General features: G+C 47.2%; 1 protein-coding gene across 1 annotated transcript in view; it reads left to right on the plus strand.

Moving 5' to 3' along the window:
• Positions 1 to 24,158, plus strand: part of LOC146805589 (E3 ubiquitin-protein ligase HERC2-like) — a 1,563,844-nt gene that overhangs the window by 985,230 nt on the left and 554,456 nt on the right. The window contains 1 exon segment of the mRNA XM_085622871.1: positions 17,388 to 17,568. Coding sequence (XP_085478997.1) covers positions 17,388 to 17,568 — 181 coding nt within the window.

The raw sequence follows: 24,158 nt of genomic DNA on the forward strand, positions 1-24,158 counted from the left end.
CATTACGCCTATGGTGTGGGCACAGGAGCAGGAGCCCTGTGCCCCTACAGTACCCGGGTCCATTCCTGGGCACTGTAAGTGCAGTGCTGTCATTTAAGAATACATGGTGCTGAGAGCTTGTCAAACACGAGCTCCACAGCACCATATTGGCAACACTGAAGCCTGGGAAGTTTGGTATCAAACTTCTCAGCACATTGAACCCACACTGATGCCAGTGTAGGATTTAATGTACTAAGCACCCCAGAGGGCATCTTAGAAGATGCCCCCTTACAGCTAACTTGCAATCCACGTCTGCTCTGAGGCTGCCCAGGCTGCCACACAGCAGACACGTTGCTGGACCCCTGGGTGGGAGAGCCCCTGCTCTCCCGGGCCTGCAACAATGCACATCCTGGGTGAGGTGAGAAATCTCCTCCCCCAGGATGAGCAAAGGGAAGCTTCAAAGGCATGCCGCCAGTTGGAGTTTCCCCAGGCCACTGCAACCCCCCACTCTGGCGGGAAGCTTGGCCGGAAACCCCATACAAGGACAGGGGATGTGCCAGCCTGCCCACCCCACCCCTCAGGTGGGGGAGGCGAGGTGAAGCACATCTCCGGGCTCTCGCCATCTTGAAGATGGGAGGCCCTACCCTATCAGGATTAGGCTACTGCCCCCCTCCCACAGGAGAGAGGCAGGATAGGGGGTGTACCCACCCCAGGACAAGGACCCATTGGTCCCTGGCCTTCACCTACCTGTAACGCCCCTAAATCTAGTATTTAGGGGCCCCCTGAACCTTCCTTCCTCAGATTCCAGATAGAAAAACGACAAGAAGAGCAAGAAGAACAAAGACCTGCCCTGCAGCTGCTAAAAAGAGAAGAAGACACCAACTGCTTTGGCCCCAGCCCTACCGGCCTGTCGACTCTCGAACCTGCACCAGCGCGGCCTCCCACGTGGCCAGCAACCTCACCAACCCCGGAGGACCTGGCTACCTTTTAGCTCTAAGCCCCTGGGACTCCCACGAGTAGAGGCTCTACTCAAGAAACCTACTTGCTATCCCTGGCACCAGCCCGGGACCGCGGACCCAACACACTCTGCACCAGCCAAGCCTGGCCAGTGCCGGAGTGGACAAAGACCCAGAGGACGACCCCACGGCGACTGTGACCCAGAGTCCGGCACCCAAGGACCCCCCTCGACATCCCGGAAGAAGCCTGCAGCCTCAGAACCAAGTGCCACCCCAGCCGCGATCAACCAGAGGGTAAGATTCCCGACGTCAAAAGGCACCCCTGCACCCGGCGCCCTGCGACCCCCTGTGCCCAATCCTGGGGTACCCACCTAACCTACAACTACCCAACTTACCTCTCGAAGTGGTGGTGGCACCTGAAACCTCCTCGTCCCCGAGCCTGCAGCCTCTTTCCAAACCGGAACATTCCCATTGATTTCCATTGAGCGCCCTAAGGCTCAAAAGCACCCTGCACCCAGCCGCCCGAGTGGCCCTGGCAGTGCCCTCTCTACTCTAACCTACTTCCCCACTTGCCCTGAGTAAGTGACCAGGAGCCCAGCTCCCACAGCCGCGTGGCTTGCCAGACAGCAGCCACCAACCAAGGCCCCCCTATCCCTCATAGGATAACATTGGGCCCAACTCTCTCTGCACCCGGCCGTCCTGAAACCGCTGAGGGTGAACCAACTGTACCTACCTGACACTGGGGGACCCCTGAGTCCATGCCCGGAATTTCAACACTACCAGTCGAGTACTTACCCTTAAACCGCTAACTTCATTTTCCTCATAGGGTAACATTGACTGGCTTTTTCTTCAAAAATCTTCTAAGTGTGAACTTTTCAAAACTGCAAAAATTCACCAAAAATCAGCCAAGTGACAAAAACGAATTTACTCACCTGCTCCTAGGTGAGCTCCCAGTGCTGGATCTTGGTGCCCAGCCCTGACTCTGAAAAGTGTTCACAACTATACTTACTTCTAACTCATTTTTCTCCCATAGGAAACCATTGCCTGCTTTTCTGTGAAATTTCTTCTAAGTGTCTACTTTTGCAAATTTGAAATATTCTTTTAAAATCGTACCATTTCTGCAAACGAAATTACTTACCTGCTTTTGATAAGGACCCCAGTCCTGGGTCTAGGCACCCAGTCCTGGATTACTAAAGTAACGATAAAGTACTCTACCTGCAATTTGAATTTCTTGCCATAGAGATCCATTGAATGTTTTCTGTGAAATATTTTCTAAGTGCTAACTTTTGAAATAGCTAAATATTATCTAAAAATCATTACAGTTATTAAGTCGACTTTCTTCACTTGATTCTGAATACTGACCCCAGGCTGGTTCTAGGATCCAGACCTGGAATTCCAAAAGTAATCTGAAAAGTAATTTATTACAAATAACCTGAATTTACCATTGAGCTCAATGCATTGTTATGTTTAGGAAATAGGATTGTTTATTGCAACCAACTGTGACTGTTTACACAAATTTATTGCTTGAAACAAAAGTATTTATATTCAACCTCTCATTCTGAGAAAGTATATTTTTACCCCCTTGTGGTTCTAAAAATAAAACAAGCATATATTTTATATATACAAATCATTGGCCTAGAGTTCAGTTATTGAGTGTGTGAAACCATTTGCTGACTGAGTGTGTACAATAAATGCTTTACACTGTCCTCTGGTACTGCCTTACTGCTCGACCAAGCTACCACTTTTGAGAGTAAGGTCATACCTAACTTTGACCTCTATCAGCCTCTGGGGGACTGTGGACTCTGTACACCCTGTACCTATTAGGGAACAGTATATACAGAGCCACTTTCTCACATTGGTGGATCAGCGGTGGGATACAAACTTGCATTTGTTGGACTACTTGGTTACCATCTGATCACACGACAGAACTCTTAAAAATTGCCTTTAGAATTCTGATTGGTTTTTCCAAAATTACTAAAAGTCTTGCTAGGGCCTTGCTTAAGTCCCATTAGAATTTTAGAAAAATAAAAGTCACTATAGTCAGGGTAGAGGGTTAGAACTGTCAGGTTAGAATGTCTCAAACAAACCCAGCTATTAGTGATAATAATAACATGGACCTGGTGGAGGAGCTCGACCTCACACCTTACTTACACTTGTCTTTCAAGGAATTGAGGTCCTTATGTAAACTCAAAAATTTACAAATGGGTCAGCATCCATCCAAACAAGGGCTCCAGGAGCTCCTGGCTGAGTATGCTAAAGACCACCCATCTGAACATGGTGATGGCCAGTCAGATGAGGAAAGGGAAACAGGGGAGGAGGACAGCAACCTCCCCATACTATTCCCTAGGGAGGAGATGGCACCCATACCCTCCAACTCAAGACATAGCATCTGGGCACCTAGAGACCACACAGGTGGCTCTGGTCCCAGAGACAACACTGGGGGACCCCCCAGTGAAGAGGACAGCCTTGTGAGGCTGGCCAAAAGAATAGATCTAGAGTCCAGGCTCCTGGCTCTAGAAAAGGAAAGGAGAGAGATGGGTTTAGCACCCATCAATGGTGGCAGCAATAATAAAAACAAGGATAGGGAGGAAACTTCTGACCTTAAAATCCCCAAAGGGATTGTCCCTAAATTTGAGGAAGGTGATGATATCACCAAATGGTTCACAGCCTTTGAGAGGGCTTGTGATATCAGGAAAGTAAAGAAACCTCTCTGGGGGGCACTCCTGTGGGAACTGTTCTCTGGTAACTGCAGGGACAGGCTTCTGACTCTCTCTGGGCCAGAAGCAGGATCCTATGACCTCATGAAGAAAGCTCTGATTGAGGGATTTGGATTCACCACTGAGGAGTATAGAATTAGATTCAGGGGGGCTCACAAAACCCAGACCCAGTCCTGGATTGATTTTGTAGATTTCTCAGTGAAGACACTGGATGGTTGGTTAGCTGGACATGGTGTGCAGGATTTTACTGGATTGTACAATTTATTCATGAAGGAACATATTTTGAGTAACTGCACAAATGAAAAGTTGCATCAGCATTTGGTAGACCTAGGTCTAATTTCTCCCCAAGAATTGGGAAAGAAGGCGGACCACTGGGTCAAGACTAGGGTGACCAAGACAACCACTGGGGGTGACCAAAAGAAGGTGGTCACAAAACCTCCCCAGGGGAAAGGTGGTGAGAATCCCCAAGATAAAAAGTCTGAGTCTTCCAAAGGGCCCCAAAAACCTGTTCAGGTGGGTGGGACCCAAACTACTCCCTATGTGCCCCAACCATATAGGGGGAAGAACTTTGATCCCTTAAAGGCCTTTTGTAATACCTGTAAGAAGCAGGGACACCTAACTGTATCTTGCCCCCAAAACAAAGCCCCTAAGGCACCCAGTACAGCCACTCCTGGGGCAGCAAGTATACAAATGGGATCAGAGGTGTACCCTGAGCAAATCTGGGAACACACTGAAGCAAGTTTAGTCTCCTTGGGAGAAGTGGAGTTTGCCACTGTGGCTGTGTGGCCCCCCAACTTGAAGAAATACTTACAGTACCCCTGGGTGAATGGAACTAGGGTAGAAGCTCTGAGGGATACAGGTGCCAGTGTCACTATGGTGAAAGACACACTGGTTTCCCCTGAGCAATACTTGATTGGGAAGTCTTACCCAGTCACCAACGCTGACAGTGTCACCACTAGTCATCCCATGGCCATGGTAACATTAGGCTGGGGGGGGGTTACTGGCCTGAAACAGGTAGTGGTCTCTCCAAAGTTGCCAGCTGCATGTCTGCTTGGAAATGATCTGGAAACCTCAGCCTGGGCTGAGGTTGAGTTAAAGGCCCATGCAGCCATGCTGGGCATCCCTGAATTGGTGTGTGTGCAAACCAGAGCACAGAGCAAGAGGAAGGGTGAAAAAGTAGGTTTGGAGCCTGGAATAATGGCCCAACCAACCAAGAGGAAGGGCAAGAAGACTGGGGGACCAGCTTCTGTACAGCCAAACACTCAGAACCCCTCTCCCCCTGGAGAGGATGTAGATACCTCTGAGGGAACTGAGTCCATGGAGCTTGACCCTTACCAGGTTGAACTCTTGGGCCCAGGGGGACCCTCTAGGGAAGAGCTGTGCCAGGGTCAGCAAGACTGTCCCACTCTTGAAAGCCTGAGACAACAAGCTGCTTCAGAAGCCAGGGGAGATGTCAGTGGTACCCATAGAGCTTATTGGGAAGAGGGATTACTGTATGCTGAGGCAAGAGACCCCACTCCTGGAGCCACCAGGAGGGTGGTAGTGCCACAGAAGTACAGGGAGTTCCTCCTAACTTTGGCTCATGACATCCCCCTAGCTGGACATCTGGGGCAATCCAAAACTTGGGAAAGGTTAGTGAGTCACTTTTACTGGCCCCAGATGCACCAAAAGGTGAAGGAGTTTGTCAGCTCCTGTGTTACCTGTCAGGCCAGTGGCAAGACAGGTGGCCACCCAAAGGCCCCCCTCATTCCACTACCAGTGGTGGGGGTCCCCTTTGAAAGGGTAGGTGTGGACATTGTGGGTCCACTCGAACCTCCCACAGCCTCAGGGAACAAATTCATTCTAGTAGTAGTGGATCATGCTACTAGGTACCCTGAAGCAATTCCACTTAGGACTACTACAGCTCCTGCAGTAGCCAAGGCCCTCCTGGGTGTCTTCACCAGGGTGGGTTTTCCTAAGGAGGTGGTTTCAGACAGAGGTTCCAACTTCATGTCTGCTTACCTAACACACATGTGGAAAGAGTGTGGAGTGCAGTACAAGTTTACTACACCCTACCACCCACAAACCAATGGCCTTGTTGAGAGGTTCAACAAGACATTGAAAGGTATGATCATGGGACTCCCTGAGAAACTCAAAAGGAGGTGGGATGTCCTATTACCATGCTTGCTTTTCGCCTACAGGGAAGTGCCACAGAAGGGAGTAGGTTTCTCACCCTTTGAACTTCTGTTTGGTCATCCTGTAAGGGGACCACTGTGTCTTGTAAAGGAGGGCTGGGAGAGGCCTCTTCAAGAACCCAAACAGGACATAGTGGACTATGTGCTTGGCCTAAGGTCCAGAATGGCTGAGTATATGGAAAAAGCATCCAAGAACCTTGAGGCCAGCCAGGAGCTCCAGAAGCACTGGTATGACCAAAAAGCTGCACTGGTTGAATTTCAACCAGGGCAACAGGTGTGGGTTTTGGAGCCAGTGGCACCAAGGGCTCTCCAAGACAAATGGAGTGGCCCTTACCCTATCCTAGAGAGAAAGAGTGAGGTCACCTATCTAGTTGACCTGGGCACTAGCAGGACACCCAAAAGGGTCATCCATGTGAACCGCCTTAAACTCTACAATGATAGGGCTGACATCACCATGCTGATGGTGACTGATGAAGAACAGGAAGCAGAGAGTGAGCCACTCCCTGACCTCCTATCCTACAGCCCAAAAGATGGGTCAGTAGATGGTGTGATTTTCTCAGACACCCTCTCTGCCCAACAACAGACTGACTGCAAGCAAGTCTTGCAACAATATGCTAGCCTCTTTTCCCTGACCCCTGGTCTGACAAGCTGGTGTACCCATGATGTGGACACTGGTGACAGTGCACCTGTCAAGAACAAAATCTATCGACAGTCAGATCAAGTCAAGGAAAGCATCAAAGCTGAGGTCAGCAAGATGCTGGAGTTAGGGGTCATTGAGCCTTCAGAGAGCCCCTGGGCTAGCCCAGTAGTTCTGGTCCCCAAACCTCATCAACAGGGTGAAAAGAGAGAGATGAGGTTCTGTGTGGACTATAGAGGGCTCAACTCTGTCACCAAGACAGATGCTCACCCTATCCCAAGAGCAGATGAACTGATAGACAAATTGGGGGCTGCCAAATTTCTCAGTACCTTTGACTTAACTGCAGGGTACTGGCAGATTGGCATGGCCCCAGGAGCAAAAGAAAAGACAGCATTCTCCACCCCTGATGGGCATTATCAGTTTACTGTGATGCCCTTTGGGTTAAAGAATGCCCCTGCCACCTTCCAGAGGTTGGTGAACCATGTCCTGGCTGGGTTGGAGTCCTTTAGTGCAGCTTATCTTGATGATATTGCTGTCTTTAGCTCCACCTGGCAGGATCACCTGATCCACCTTGGGAAGGTTTTAGAGGCTCTGCAGAGTGCAGGTCTCACTATCAAAGCATCCAAATGCCAGATAGGGCAGGGCACTGTGGTGTACTTGGGCCACCTTGTAGGTGGAGGCCAGGTACAGCCCTTACAACCCAAAATCCAGGCCATCATGGACTGGATAGCTCCAACAACCCAGACCCAAGTCAGGGCATTCCTTGGCTTGACTGGGTACTACAGGAGGTTTGTGAAGGGGTATGGGTCCATTGTGACCCCCCTCACAGAACTCACCTCCAAGAAAATGCCCAAGAAAGTTAACTGGACAGTTAGTTGTCAAAAGGCTTTTGACACCCTAAAAGAAGCAATGTGCTCAGCACCAATTCTAAAAGCTCCAGATTATGCCAAGCAGTTCATAGTGCAGACTGATGCCTCTGAGCTAGGGATAGGAGCGGTCCTATCCCAGACCAATGATGAAGGCCAAGACCAACCTGTTGCTTTTATAAGCAGAAGACTACTCCCTAGAGAGCAGCGTTGGAGTGCCATTGAGAGGGAGGCCTTTGCTGTGGTTTGGTCCCTGAAGAAGCTGAGGCCATACTTGTTTGGCACTCACTTCCTAGTTCAAACTGACCACAGACCTCTCAGATGGCTAATGCAGATGAAAGGGGAAAATCCAAAACTACTGAGGTGGTCCATCTCCCTACAGGGAATGGACTTTGAAGTGGAACACAGACCAGGGACTGCCCATGCCAATGCAGATGGACTTTCCAGGTTCTTCCACTTAGACAATGAAGACTCCATAGGACAAGGTTAGTCTCATCACCTTTCGTTTGGGGGGGGGTTGTGTGAGAAAGTGCCATCTTTCTTGCATGGTATGCCCCCACTTTTTGCTAAATTGCTGAATGTACTTCGATTGAGTGTACCCTGGGTTCCTGCCAATCAGGTGCCCAGGGCCTATGTTCCTTCCTTAAACCACACAAACTCCAAATTGGCAAACCCTAGCCACATGTCAGCCCCTAGTAAATGGTACCCTAGGTACCCAGGGCCTTGTGACCAGGGAAGGCCTCTAAGGGCTGCAGCACTCATTGTGCCACCCTCAGAGGCCCTGTACCCTTACACACACACACTGCCCTTGCAGGCTGAGTGTCTGGGTGCAGGACAAAACAAAGAGTCGACATGGCACACATCACTGTGTACCATGCCCATCACCTACACTGCCAAGGCATATGTCAGCCACCCCTCTAGCTGGGTGCATTACGCCTATGGTGTGGGCACAGGAGCAGGAGCCCTGTGCCCCTACAGTACCCGGGTCCATTCCTGGGCACTGTAAGTGCAGTGCTGTCATTTAAGAATACATGGTGCTGAGAGCTTGTCAAACACGAGCTCCACAGCACCATATTGGCAACACTGAAGCCTGGGAAGTTTGGTATCAAACTTCTCAGCACATTGAACCCACACTGATGCCAGTGTAGGATTTAATGTACTAAGCACCCCAGAGGGCATCTTAGAAGATGCCCCCTTACAGCTAACTTGCAATCCACGTCTGCTCTGAGGCTGCCCAGGCTGCCACACAGCAGACACGTTGCTGGACCCCTGGGTGGGAGAGCCCCTGCTCTCCCGGGCCTGCAACAATGCACATCCTGGGTGAGGTGAGAAATCTCCTCCCCCAGGATGAGCAAAGGGAAGCTTCAAAGGCATGCCGCCAGTTGGAGTTTCCCCAGGCCACTGCAACCCCCCACTCTGGCGGGAAGCTTGGCCGGAAACCCCATACAAGGACAGGGGATGTGCCAGCCTGCCCACCCCACCCCTCAGGTGGGGGAGGCGAGGTGAAGCACATCTCCGGGCTCTCGCCATCTTGAAGATGGGAGGCCCTACCCTATCAGGATTAGGCTACTGCCCCCCTCCCACAGGAGAGAGGCAGGATAGGGGGTGTACCCACCCCAGGACAAGGACCCATTGGTCCCTGGCCTTCACCTACCTGTAACGCCCCTAAATCTAGTATTTAGGGGCCCCCTGAACCTTCCTTCCTCAGATTCCAGATAGAAAAACGACAAGAAGAGCAAGAAGAACAAAGACCTGCCCTGCAGCTGCTAAAAAGAGAAGAAGACACCAACTGCTTTGGCCCCAGCCCTACCGGCCTGTCGACTCTCGAACCTGCACCAGCGCGGCCTCCCACGTGGCCAGCAACCTCACCAACCCCGGAGGACCTGGCTACCTTTTAGCTCTAAGCCCCTGGGACTCCCACGAGTAGAGGCTCTACTCAAGAAACCTACTTGCTATCCCTGGCACCAGCCCGGGACCGCGGACCCAACACACTCTGCACCAGCCAAGCCTGGCCAGTGCCGGAGTGGACAAAGACCCAGAGGACGACCCCACGGCGACTGTGACCCAGAGTCCGGCACCCAAGGACCCCCCTCGACATCCCGGAAGAAGCCTGCAGCCTCAGAACCAAGTGCCACCCCAGCCGCGATCAACCAGAGGGTAAGATTCCCGACGTCAAAAGGCACCCCTGCACCCGGCGCCCTGCGACCCCCTGTGCCCAATCCTGGGGTACCCACCTAACCTACAACTACCCAACTTACCTCTCGAAGTGGTGGTGGCACCTGAAACCTCCTCGTCCCCGAGCCTGCAGCCTCTTTCCAAACCGGAACATTCCCATTGATTTCCATTGAGCGCCCTAAGGCTCAAAAGCACCCTGCACCCAGCCGCCCGAGTGGCCCTGGCAGTGCCCTCTCTACTCTAACCTACTTCCCCACTTGCCCTGAGTAAGTGACCAGGAGCCCAGCTCCCACAGCCGCGTGGCTTGCCAGACAGCAGCCACCAACCAAGGCCCCCCTATCCCTCATAGGATAACATTGGGCCCAACTCTCTCTGCACCCGGCCGTCCTGAAACCGCTGAGGGTGAACCAACTGTACCTACCTGACACTGGGGGACCCCTGAGTCCATGCCCGGAATTTCAACACTACCAGTCGAGTACTTACCCTTAAACCGCTAACTTCATTTTCCTCATAGGGTAACATTGACTGGCTTTTTCTTCAAAAATCTTCTAAGTGTGAACTTTTCAAAACTGCAAAAATTCACCAAAAATCAGCCAAGTGACAAAAACGAATTTACTCACCTGCTCCTAGGTGAGCTCCCAGTGCTGGATCTTGGTGCCCAGCCCTGACTCTGAAAAGTGTTCACAACTATACTTACTTCTAACTCATTTTTCTCCCATAGGAAACCATTGCCTGCTTTTCTGTGAAATTTCTTCTAAGTGTCTACTTTTGCAAATTTGAAATATTCTTTTAAAATCGTACCATTTCTGCAAACGAAATTACTTACCTGCTTTTGATAAGGACCCCAGTCCTGGGTCTAGGCACCCAGTCCTGGATTACTAAAGTAACGATAAAGTACTCTACCTGCAATTTGAATTTCTTGCCATAGAGATCCATTGAATGTTTTCTGTGAAATATTTTCTAAGTGCTAACTTTTGAAATAGCTAAATATTATCTAAAAATCATTACAGTTATTAAGTCGACTTTCTTCACTTGATTCTGAATACTGACCCCAGGCTGGTTCTAGGATCCAGACCTGGAATTCCAAAAGTAATCTGAAAAGTAATTTATTACAAATAACCTGAATTTACCATTGAGCTCAATGCATTGTTATGTTTAGGAAATAGGATTGTTTATTGCAACCAACTGTGACTGTTTACACAAATTTATTGCTTGAAACAAAAGTATTTATATTCAACCTCTCATTCTGAGAAAGTATATTTTTACCCCCTTGTGGTTCTAAAAATAAAACAAGCATATATTTTATATATACAAATCATTGGCCTAGAGTTCAGTTATTGAGTGTGTGAAACCATTTGCTGACTGAGTGTGTACAATAAATGCTTTACACTGTCCTCTGGTACTGCCTTACTGCTCGACCAAGCTACCACTTTTGAGAGTAAGGTCATACCTAACTTTGACCTCTATCAGCCTCTGGGGGACTGTGGACTCTGTACACCCTGTACCTATTAGGGAACAGTATATACAGAGCCACTTTCTCACAACTATACCCCCAAAAACAGGAATATGCACATTTACTAACCTCACATCACCTCACTATGTGCAAGAATGTCTCTTTGCCGGTTCCCTGCCCCCATCTCTTCGAGATGCGCTCATCGTGATGATCCTCAAGCAAGGCAAAACCCTCAGCGCTGTGAATCTTATTATCCTCTGTCCATGATTAACATGGACAATAAAATTCTAGCCAAGTTCATCCCGCCTCTTGCCGACCATTGTGAGACCTGACCAGTCCGGATTCGTGCCGGGTAGGTCTACCTCACACAGTCTAAGTACCTTCTTCCCCCTACTCCATTGAGCCGACCCCATGTCAGCCTCGTTTTTTTTTTTTTTTTCTCCACTGAGGCGTTTATTTACTTGAGTGGCCGTATCTCATCGCCTACCTGTCGCACCTGAGCATAAGTCTACGGTTCTTGCATCTGATAGGTCTACTGTATAGCAGACCTGTGGTTCACCAGCGGGTCAACGGCAAGATCACAGCCCCCTTTTCGGTAATGCAGGGAAACTCATCAGGGGTGCCCCTTGCACCCTATTTTATATGCTCTCAATATGGAGCCATTTGCGGCCCGGCTGCAACAGCACCATACACAGCGAGGCCTAGCATTCAAGCCACATAAAATTATAGCGCCAATGTATGCAGAAGATTTCACCTTATATGTAAGAGTTCCCCAGACCAATTTGGACCTTTTCCTAAGGAAATTTACTCGGTTCGGCGGACTATCCGTAATTACCATCAACTAGGCCAAGTAGGCCTTGTTCCCTTTGACAGACGCAAAGTCAGTATTCTCCGCAGAATGGCCACTTGACTGGGCAGATTGACCGGTAAAATACCTTGGGAAATGGCTAAGTTGAGATATCTGATAGAGACATCTAGCCACAGATTCCTTAAATTTTGAATTCTCCCCATGCACCAGTCTGGAGCTGGAAATTTTTCAGCAGTACATCTGCTCCCCGGGAGACTGGGTCGTACGGCTCCGTGATGACGACGAGTGTGATGCCTGTCAGCGGTTGAAGCCGAAGGCGCTACGTGAGCGGCGCATGAAGCTTCTGACGACACGGTTGTCAGTCTTCCTCCCAGCCCAGAGGTCATTCCCGGGAGCACCACTCTTCAGCCCTTGTTCAACGGTAAGCGGTGTGGCAAGAGGTCGAAGGCCCGACACACTATGGTGTCTTCAACTCGCGATGTGGATCGCGAAGGTGTCTCTCGCCCTACTGCTGAGACTCTTGCACCAATGTCACTCCCGAGCCTCCCAGTTTTCTCTGGAGCCGTAGCGACCTGGAAACAGATGCAGGCGTACTACAACGCTCTGTATCTGGTCTTTGGGCCCTCGTCTCCCTCTGGAGCGCCTGTGGGCCCCAAGGAGGTATTAGGCACCGTACCCTCGTCATCGCTGGTGGGTTCACCCTAGGCGGCAGTTGCAGCCTCGTACTCTGAGGCGCCGGTTCACGGTCCTTCAGGGCCACCAATGGTGTTGATCGACTCTGGCACAACGTTGGTCGGCTCTGGCGCAACGTCGGTCGCCATTATGGTGCCTGACGTTGCAGCGCTGGTAGACTCTGACCTGGAGTCGTTGTGCACTGTAGAGCTGGCTTCACCGCAACTCCGTATATCTGAACATATACCGGCTAACATCTCTCCTCCTTCCCAGGTGGACATTGGCACAGCGTCGCTTTGGCGTTATTTATGGAGCCGTTTGCAGTGCTGGTCATTTTTGTGGAGGATCCACAAGACCTTTTAGGGGAAGGTCATGAGGAGATGTCCCCCATGGAGCAGCCAGTGGCCCTTCTGGGTTGGACAGCTGGAATGAGGGGCTGGGTGAAGCTGTATTTGTTCCCTGCTTCCTCCCTTTTGTCACCTCCGGGCCTTGCCTCGGTCGCCAGTTCCACTTTAGCAGAGGTCTTGCGGAAAGTGGCTGATATCTTACTCTGCCTACTGTGGAGAAGACTATAGACCCTCTTATTTAGGTTCTACATCCCAGCCAATCGGGGGTTAAGCCGGTGCTCCATTACAGTGAGGCCCTTACTGACATTTTATGGGGGCATAGGTAAAACCTGAGTCAGGTGTGCCAGTGGACTGCATCATTGCCCACACATACCATCCTGCCCCTGGTGACCCTGCTTGCCTTGTTCTCGCAGCCAACCCACCACAGCTTTGTGGTCCAGGCCATTAGGGCGTCCCCTGATATGGGGAACCTCCCTCATTCCCCTCTTGATAAGTAATCCAGGGAACAGGATTCTCATGCAGAAACAGATGTTTTCCTCGACAAGTGCCACTTTACGCTCCACTAATACGTTCTGCGTCCTCTGACTCTTTCTCGATTCCCTGTGGGAGTCTTTGAGTCAATGTTTAACCTTGTTCCCTGAGGCTAGCAAGGGCAAGTTATAACAGTTGGTTTCAGATGGCTGTCAAGCAGCCAAACTGCTCATCAAATGTGGAATGGATTCCACTGCCTCCATTGGACGGGCCATGGCTTCTGCTGTGACTTTGCGACGACATGCATGGCTCCAGTCGTCTGGATTTTCGGAAGCTGTCCAGACTGTTCTGAGTGACACACCTTTTGATGGGGCTCATCTTTTTGGAGCCCAAGCGGATGCAACGCTAAATAGGTTTAGAACTAGCCGGGGAGGGTCAGACCCTCTTCCTTCCTTTTTCAGTTTGTGTGGATGGGGGTCCCCCTTTATTCTGCGGACTTTCCTCCTTTGCACCCAGTTAACTCAGTCTGTATGTTTTTTGCACCACCGATTCTATTGCTGGTGTTGTGACTTGTTCTGCTGGTCTTTGCAAACACGCTTTGTTGCGGGAGCTGTGCGCTTGTAGTATGGCCTTTTCAGATCTTTTGCTTCCCTTTTTATACTGCCACGGTCATGGATCTTTAAGTTAGGTAAAGGTTTATTTCCTGCCTACACAGTTGTTGTGCCTGTAGTGTTGATGTTAAGCACTACTTCTTTCTTATTGAGGGTATTTACCTCCAGTTTCTGATCTCCGGATGGTCTTTGCAGCTGCATTGCTGTTTTGTTCTTCTATTTTACTATGATGTGGAATATTGGTTGGCTATTGTATGTGTACTACTTATGCAGTCAATTTGTTTTTTTCTATTTGATTGGTTCTTCATGGACTATATTATATGACCATTGGGGACCATTAGGTGGACTCGTAGCCATTATTTTTCTTTGATGCTACCTTTCACTATCGTCAGTTTTTTTTCTAACCAGGATATTTTGTGCAGTACGTTTTCTTTACTTGAAGCAGACTGCATATGTATTATGAGTGTTTCAATTTTGAACCAGAATTGTATTCTTGGGATACAAAGGTTCGTAGATCCCTCCTTTCATGGAAGGCATAGGTAATTCCTTTGTTCAATCTTGGAACACGGTAGTATAAGCTCAATGCTTTACACTGTCTGAGAGGTAGTGTCTAAAACAATTAAGGCTGCTTTCGAGTCATGCGCTACATAGTAGGAGATCATTTTGGAATAAGAAGGTATTCTTCTTACTCTCTCACAATGTTTCTGCATATGTTTTTCGGTCTAAGATTAGATATTACTGGTCTTTTTGAGGTGTATATCTAATTTAACAGCCCTGAAGATTTTATACGTCCAGCATACTTGCTGGAGACCTATACCAGATTCTAAGCTGTTGGTGTTCTTTTTTAACATCTTTACAATATATGATGTAAACTTTGGGTGATCATTTTGTTCAAGCAAATACTCCATGCACCTTTCATGGTGTATGGATTATGTCTTCAATTTTGTATTGAGGTTCATTCATCTTAGTGTAATAGAGAATGAGTACTGGGAGTCCTTCTTTATGAATTTTATCTGGACAATTTTTTACTGCTATTTCTTTATTGATGTGGAGAATACGGTTCGCAATGTTTTTGTCTTGTTCTTGTCTCTTTTGGTCCTCGAGTTCTCTTTTCTCTTGGGGGATAGATAATAGTATCTGATAATTGTGAGATTGTTATTTAGGGGTTTTCTACCTTCTTTTTCCCCTCAGGACTCTATTTTTTCTGGCCTATATGGTGGTTGAATATTTATATATCTTTGATAGTGATCATAGGTACTAGTTAGAGCCATGCCCTTTTCCTACTGTTCCTACGTACATTTAGTCGGTTGTTTGCATTTACCAGCTGGTTCTCTTTGAGAACTATTGTAGGTTTAGTTCGCAGACCCTTCTCCATGGGGTATAACTACGGTATTTAATTCAAAAGTGTAGGAATCGGCGGCTAGATGTCTCTATCAGATGTACAAGTTACTTACCTTTGTTAACGTAATATCTGGTAGAGACACAGTCTAGCCGCAGATTCATTAACTACCTTCCCATCCCCCCACTCTGCGAAAGACCTATGACACAAAGGGTTAAACCCTGTATCTATTCTGGTTTGTATACCAGTGGTCACTATCTCTCGTAATAGTGGCTCAGCAAACATTGTTTTTTCATGGGTCTTGTATTGGTATGCTCGTCCTAGAAGTAACAGTCCCACCGTAGGTCTTAATAATGGTTCAAGGAAAACAACGAGTTTTCTTAAAATAACCCTCACCAACCAAACTGTCCCATGGTGGCATGCTTCATGATTGGGTTCTTCCCGCCCTGCTGCGGGACGGGGCATGGTACAACCGACAGAAACGTGGGAGCCCTTTGTAGGATATTGACTTTTGGGTGATTAAGTGATTGGTGATATGAGGGCGGGAGGGTCAAGTACGTGAGTTTTTGTTAAAAAATACCTGGCTATTTGGAGTCTAAACTTTATTAAATCTTGTAGCTGGTATTATTAAAAAGGGGGAAGTGGAGACTTACACTGTGATGGGTGTCCTGTCTCCTGGTCTACATGTTTCTAGCCTATCCCCTAAGGCTTTTCGTCGGTACTAGGATAAAACACCTTTTTAATTCCACATAGGCAAAGCACAAGGTCAAAGCATATATATCATTTCTAAATGTAAACATTAGTCATTATCGCTTACACTTATGCACATAAGCTGTGAGAAATGGGGCTGTTTTTGAGGGGGGTGAAAGGCTACTCAAAGAGCCACAACTCTTGTCAGGGTGAACCACAAAATGTTACTAAATTAACCTGTGCTTAACCCTCTGGTAGCTTAGCACAAAAGCATTCTGGCCTAACTTCGAGGCAATGTGTAAAGTATTTATGCAGCATATAAACCGTAATAAAGTGAAAACACAACACAAGAAAAATCCTTCACCAGTTTAGAAAAATAGAGTAAAATGTAATAAATTATTTAATACCAAAATTACAAAAATCCAATTGGTAGAACCAGAGATTTACAATTTTAAAGATTTAAGGCAAGTATAGGGTCTAAAGGCACAAAGGGCCTTTTGCATTTATCTGGACGTGTGAGACTGGTGAAAGTCGCAAGTTCAGGCCAACCGTAATGGATTGTGCTCTGCATTAAGATCTGCTATGCACTGGCTAATAATCAACCCCCTGTGGGTTTCGTGCTCATTCCATCAGAGCCAAAGATGGATCCACTTGGTTAGCACATGAAGTTCCGGTCCTGGATATCTGCCAGGCAGCAACATGGGCCTCATTGCACATGTTTACCAAACATTCTGCCTGAGCAGTCAGGTCCATAGAGATGGATATTTTGACTGTTCGGTCCTGCAGGACTCCCTCGTCTGAAATTGGTCAGAAAACCTGCTTCTGGGGATGTATTGCTTGGGTATGTATTCCAAGTTAAGGAATCTGCGGCTAGAAGTCTCTATCAGATGAACAAGTTACTTACATTTGGTAATGCCTTATCTGGTAGAGATTCTATCTAGCCCCATCCTTCCTGCTATGCGAACGGATTTCCACTGGCCTACCCATTGCCTTAGTTTCCACAGCAGTGGTCGGTGTACTTCGTGTCTCTGCCCTTCTGGCATGGAAAGTTGTGAAAAGTAACTGACGTCAGTGTGTTTGGATGACGCTTATATAGTCACCTCAAATGTCACTTACGGCGTGTATGACACTGCTGACGCCCACGCAGATCTGAATAATGCCAACTACCGGTGCGCAGGGGTACTGCTTACGAAAAGGTTTCTGGGTCCTATCTGACGCCTGGAGGTAATTTCTAAGGTAAGGAGTCTGCCGCTTGATAGTCTCTACTGGATAAGGCATTACCGAAGGTAAGTCAGTATTTATTTATGGTTAGTAACTTCTTCATCCTCTCTGGTATGGGTCTCTTTCAAACATAGAATAAGTACAAAGATAAAAAAGGAAACCTCAATTAATGCCAATAAGTTTATTTTTAAAGTATGCATGAAAATGGCCTATTCAGTACTGATGATTATATTGGTAAATTTCACATGAAACTCTGTTTTATCATGGCTAGGGATGCAGTAGTTGGAGCCCTGATGCCTGCCAATATGATAGCTCCAGTGGAGTGTCCATCCTCATCCCCTGCACCACCGTCCGATATTTCTGCTGTGTCAAGCCCTCTTAATGGAGAAGAGGCTGGGACAGAGTTAGAAGGTAGATTGAGCCCAAATTCCTGGCATGACAAGAAAGGAGAGGTAAGTTACAATTATACACTTTACAATCACATTGATAATCACAGTTCTCTACAGGGCTCCTTCTGCCCCCGGAGAGCTCTATCTGCGCACATAATAAATCATGTGATAAAACTTAAACTTGTTATTGATTTAGTAAACAGGTTGAATAATGTTTACAATCCTTCAGCTAAGATTCCAACTACTCCACAGTTTTGCTTTACACTTTGATGACACCACCTTTCTTCCACTGCATATTATGAGCGAACTCATTCCCTCTATACATCGTAAGGTTCCGCCTCCAAATCGTTAGGCCCTGCTTGAGTACTCGAATTTCTTCTGTGTATTCTTTTGCTCGATGTCTGTTTCAGTGTCGATCTCATGCTTTGGTCACTGCAGTAGTGTCTCCATCTGCAACAGTTCTAACATGGGGTGAACTGAAGGAGAACGTCAGAATCTCCCAGGTGCTGTGGTGTTCATCATGTAGTGGGTTTTAGAGGAGCACCGCAGCTGTAGGAAGTCCTTTTGTCTCCCACCAGAAGTGACCACGATGGTGACAGATGCCTCCAACCTAGCATGAGGTACCCACTTGGACGAGTGGTATAGAGTGCATTGATGTAGAGTGCAGTGTTTAGAGAGCAGTGGTGCAGTGTAGAGTGGTGCAGAGTAGAGTGGAGTGCTGCAGTATAGATTGCAGTGATGTAGAAAAGTGGTGTAGAGGGGAGAGTGTAAAGTGCAGTTGCCTATGGGCTAGGGCTTGGGGAGGAATGGGAGAGATTGCTGGACCCTGAAGAATCCCAGCCTTATGACTCCTTGGACTGGTGTGTGGGTGAAGTCGGTGAACTGTACACTTCTCCATATGCTGGCATGCTTTCTCCTTCTACCGTTCAACCCAGCAGCCACAGCCTCCAAAGTCTGCCAGTTTACCGCCATGGTCACCCAGTGGGTGGCAGGATTCGCCATCTCCTGCCACACTGGCAGTCCATACCATCAGACAGGTGGGTTTTGCAGATTGTCCGAAGGGGCTACTCCCTCTCCTTTGAGACTACCCCACCCTCCATGCCACCTACTTACGACAGACTATCTTAGGAACACCTATCCCTTCTTTGCCAGGAAGTCATGGCTCTTTTGGCCAAAGGATCAACTAGGAAAAAGAACCAAACCGGTCGAAGACATATATATTCATAGGCCTAAGAAAGGTCCCTGTTGTCAAACAACACAAAACTGGAAAAGGAAAAAAGAAAAATGTACATCAACAATGCCCAGTGGTATGTCTTAATTTATTAATTTTTGGCTTTAGGTTTTTTTTAAAAATCACAATAATTCATTAAATTTAATACACAACACAATATTTTTGTCAGAGAAATATACATCTAAATGAAAAAACACACATGTGAAAATCATCAGTGTATATATATTTACAGTCGTGAAGGGATGTAAAACAAACAACGTTCAAGGCCCCATACATACACACTCAGATACATACATACACACATTCAATCCAAACACATTCATCAATGCACATCACATATAGTCTGGATTATCCTTGGTATTTAGGTGGATATGGTCGTTGGTATGTCTTCCAACGAAAGCCAGGTGGTATTCAGAGTAGGAGGTCGCCAAATCAAGCGCCAACGCGCGTTTCGGTATCGGACCCACAAGGGGATCCCACCTTCATCAGGGCGGACCAAAGATAATGGGGGGCAAGAACACAACAGCCAAAAAATAATAAATTAAGACATACCACTGGGCATTGTTGATGTACATTTTTCTTTTTTCCTTTTCCAGTTTTGTGTTGTTTGACAACAGGGACCTTTCTTAGGCCTATGAATATATATGTCTTCGACCGGTTTGGTTCTTTTTCCTAGTTGATTGTTTCTTACCCCGCTACAACCGGTTCAGTATTGTGTATTTGGGGTCCCCCTTTCGTAATTGGTTCTTTTGGCCAAAGGAGCCATAGAGGGTGCCGACACCAAAAGTGGGTCTTGGTTGCAATTCACGCTAATTTCTGGTGCCCAAGAAGGACAGAGGCCTTTGTCCTATCTTTGAACTGCACTTTCTCAATGTCTTCCTCAGGAAGGAGTAGTTGAAGATACTGACTCTTGCTCAGGTCTTGTCTGCTCTGGACCCAGGAGACTGGATAGTACTGTTGGACCTGCAGGACTCGTGCTTCCACATTCCCATCTTGCCTGTCCACAGGTGATACCTACGATTCACGGTGGGCCACAAGCACTTTAAGATCGCTGTGCTCCTCTTTGACCTCACCAGCCCCCCTCGGGTGTTCACCAATGTGAAGGTGGTGGTTGCAGCTTATCTGTGGAGATCAGGGTTGGCGATCTTCCCCATATCGACGACTGGCTGTTGAAGGCGGGATCGCCCAGGCCGTCTTCTTCCACCTCCAGACTACAGCAGACCTCCTGCATTCGCTGGGTTTACTATCAATGTGCTGAAGTCACACCTGGCTACCTCTCAGACTCTCCCTTTCATCAGAGCTTTTCTGGACACTGAGCAGTTTCGAACCTATCCTCCTGAGCTGCAAGTCCAGGATATTCAGGCTATGATACCAATATTTCAGCCTCTATCCTGGATTTCGGTGAGACTGACTCTGAGGCTGCTGGGTGTCATGGCCTTCTGCATCCTGCTGGTGACGCATACCCGTTGGCATATGCGGGGTCTGCAATGGGACCTGAAGTTCCAGTGGGCGTATCATCAGGGTAATCCCTCCAACATGGTCCAGATCTCAAAGGGAACTGCAAAGGACCTGCAGTGGTGGCTTACGAACCACGGTTGGGTCACCGGCAGGCCCCTTTCCCAGCCCGATCTGGCTACACAGACAAACTGGTGCTTTGTATGAGAGCTTCATTTCTCCTGAAAGTTGTCACTCCATTTCACGTAGACTAATCCATTACTCCCAATTTTTAAGCTCCACGTCATCCCTCCAAAGAAGAGGAGCAACTTCACCATCCGGACCCAAAAACAGCGTTGTCATTCTACCTTCTGGTTGGACAACCAACTCTTCTCTACTTGTGGTATGTCTGAGCGAAGAAAGGTCGAGTCCTACAGAAGAAGACCATCTCATGATGGATCGTGCTCTGTATCACAGTTTGCTACACATTGGCTAAGCAGGAACCCCCTGAGGATTTGCGTTCTCATTCCACGAGAGTTAAAAGCTGCTACTACAGTGTTAGCACACGGAGTTATGGTTCTGGACATCAGCCAGGCAGTGACGTGGGCTTCCCTGCACACATTAACCAAGCACTACTGCCTTGACAGTCAGGTCCATTGCAGTGGGTGTTTTGCCTGTTCGGTCCTGCAGGATTTCCTCGTGTGACTTTGGTCCCCAGACCCACCTCTGGGGAGTTATTGCTTGGGTATCTATTCTAAGATTAGGAATCTGCGGCTAGAATTCTTTATCAGATGAACAAGTTTCTTACCATCGGTAACACCTTATATGGTAGACTCTCTATCTAGCCGCAGATTCCTTACCATTCCACCCATCCTCTGCTCTCTGTGAACTGATTTCTAGAGACAGGGCTTTCCCTTTCAGGGCCCTAGTTTTTCACACCAGTGATCAGTGTACATTGTGGCTCCACGCTTCTGGCATGGAAAGCTACGAAAAATGTATTACGTCCGCACACTGGGGCGGCGCCTTTATAGGCACTGCGCACACCACTTCTGGCACGGATGACACCACCTATTGGCGCACAGTTGTACTGCTCAAGAAAGATTCCAGATCCAGTCAGACGCCTGGGGATAATTTAAGGAAAGGAATCAGCGGCTAGGTAGTCTCGACCAGCTAAGGCGTTACTGAAGGTAAGTAACTTGTTTCTCAAGCCTGGCATAGGTATAATTTTAGATATTTTTATCACAAATTACTATGCTTTGCTTTATTCAGTGCTGCCCATCTGGTCCGCAGAACATGTTATTTGTTGATATTCACATGAAAATGATGTTGTATTGCACTTTAACCTTTCTAGTTTGAAAATCTTTAGGGAAACTGGATCTTGCCACTTTAAATGTAAGAGGACAGTAACTTCTGAAGACTCCCATAATGATTTGTTCCAAGAAAGCCATTTTGGTTTATTTCCCTTATGTATGCAGTTCAAGCCTCCGATAATAGTGCAGTGTGTGTCTTAATAATCTAGAGATTTCTAATGCACTCTCTTACCCCTTTGTACAGAACCTTAGACACTTCTCTATTCTCCAGCATTGGATCTTTCAAAGATTCACAAGCCGGAAGTATTTCCCGCTGATAGATGAGGAGGCATCTGTTGCCACTGTTAACACAGCAGTTTACTAATATAACAAACAACATCAAAACAGCCATAGACCGCATCTAATTAGTCCACCTCATTGTGTAACCCGACTCCCTGTTAACGAAGTGTAGGGGCTTGAATGTTCAAACATCTTCAGAGGCACAAATTGTCTACTATCTGTCTAAGAGCAACAGGGAATCTTTGGAGCTCTGCTAATATTTTTAAACTTTTTTTTAATCCATCTCTTCCTGGTATTTTTTCTTTACCCCCACCTTAAGAAAGCAAGCACATTCTGCTCCGTTTATGATGATTTGTAAGGTGAGCCCTAGTAAATTTGCTATCACTATGCCAGATGCACCTTCTCTGTTCAAGAAATGTTTAGTGTGTGGGGCAATGAATCTTTTTCACAGAAGACCCTCTCACAAATTGGAACACTAGTTGGAACATGTAACCAAAGACTGCACTATTTGTGAGACATTTAGCACCAGGGCCCTCATTCACAAAGAAGGTTGCCTTTTTAATGCCTTGAATGCTGATTACCCTCAGTGGGTTTCAGTGGAGAGTGCTGCTGTACACCCAATTTCAAAGGACACAAAAACTTTATATTTGCAACTCCTCAGCAGTCAGGCCTTGAAAAATCTTACATTTTTTACCAGATCTGCACGTCTAGTGACGTGAATTAGCTACTCGACCTCACCTTGATGCACTTGACCTACAAACTGCTCTCACATAATGCAACGTGGACATACGGCCATCAATCAATGTAAAGATCTTTTTTCTTTAAAAAAAAGCAAAAAATTAAACTTCATTACTCCTAATAGTAGAGTGTCACTTCCTGGTCAAAAAATATAGCAGTTGGTTAGTCAGGACCCAAGCATGGTAGGTGAAAGACTGAACCTGGTCCACCTCAGGTCAGAGGGGTGGAGGCAGGCAGATTGAATTCCAGATAGCAGACTGTGACATTGAGCATTACCTGAGTAAGTCAGGATGCTTTGCCTAACTGGGTGGGTGGGGGGAAGTGTGTCTGTAGTGATTCTGATATCAATGCTGGTTTCTCACTGCTCAAGTGCCCATTGTGTTCATGCAACGTCCTGATCACAGGATGGCAGTAGGACTTATGCCAGCCGGTGCTGCTGAAATAAAGAGCACATGGGGCGTAGAGATTGGCAAGCCACTAAAAACTGAAGCTCAGCTCATGGTCCTTTTGGAGCCCTCAGCCTAATACGAGCCGAGCTTTCATGTAAATTCTGCCTGCCACCCACGCTCTAACCTCATGCACTAAGAATTAAAGATATAGCATTAACATTTGCTGTAAAACAAGGAGAGAGATAGATATCTAGCTAGTGGCTGAATTGCAAAATGTGATCCATCCCAGCTTCCCTTATGTAACACATTTTTTTATTCTAGGCAAATATTTATTTTACTGTGCTTTCTTTTTCTTAATGATCACATTTGAGAGCACCTTCAAATAGATGAGTTCAGAATGCGCACTGTACAAAAAATCACTTGTGTTCTGTTAAATAGACTATAATGTTTCTCCATATATAAAAAGAATCAAGGTCGCATTGAGGGCACGTGAAAAATAACTAACTTGCTTGGTAGGTTACTATTGGCATTGTCATTGGAGCAGCAGAGCCGAGCACAAACAATATTATAATGCCCCAGACTGATTAAATACTTCCTTTTTTTGTTTTTTTTACTTTATTTTCATTCCGCCTGATTAAATGTTAACAAGAAGTTCAAAATGCACCTGCATTAGCATGAGCTGTGCAAAAGCACGAGTCCTAGACATGGAGACAGAGAACAAAATATTGGGAACAATTACAAACATGTACACAGTAGAGCTTTACCTGGTTCAACAATGAGTTCCTGCAGTTGTCATGCTTTCTTGGTCTGAGCGTTAGGAGCATCTAACTTCAAAACAATGTACCCCTTTAAAGCCTTTGCATTCAGCTGTGCCTTGTTTAGTGTGAGCTTCCTTTCATCTCTTCTAGTGTGACCACCTTACGCAATAGCAACAGCATAACAAGTGGGTTATTTGTTTGCTAACATTTCGTTTGAGTGCTGCATGGCACAAAGCCATCAAACCTTGCTCTGCATTAATTTATCTGTAATTCAGGCATGTATGCCCGGTCAGGCTAGTAGGAAGGAAAACAGTTTTGCCGTGAAAAAAATTGACTTGTCATAGCGAGTAGATATTTCGACGCCTCATAGTTTGCATACGATCCTACCAAAAATACAGTTTTCACCTTCAACAAAGATGCAGACTCCTGGTTCTGGTACTGCTTTGACTGAGACCCACATCTAAACATCCTTCCAGTGTGGATTCATCTTCTGTTCCAGTGGATATGTCCCTTC

The sequence above is a fragment of the Triturus cristatus genome, chromosome 8, assembly GCF_964204655.1.
Source record: "Triturus cristatus chromosome 8, aTriCri1.1, whole genome shotgun sequence".
NCBI lineage: Eukaryota > Metazoa > Chordata > Amphibia > Caudata > Salamandridae > Triturus > Triturus cristatus.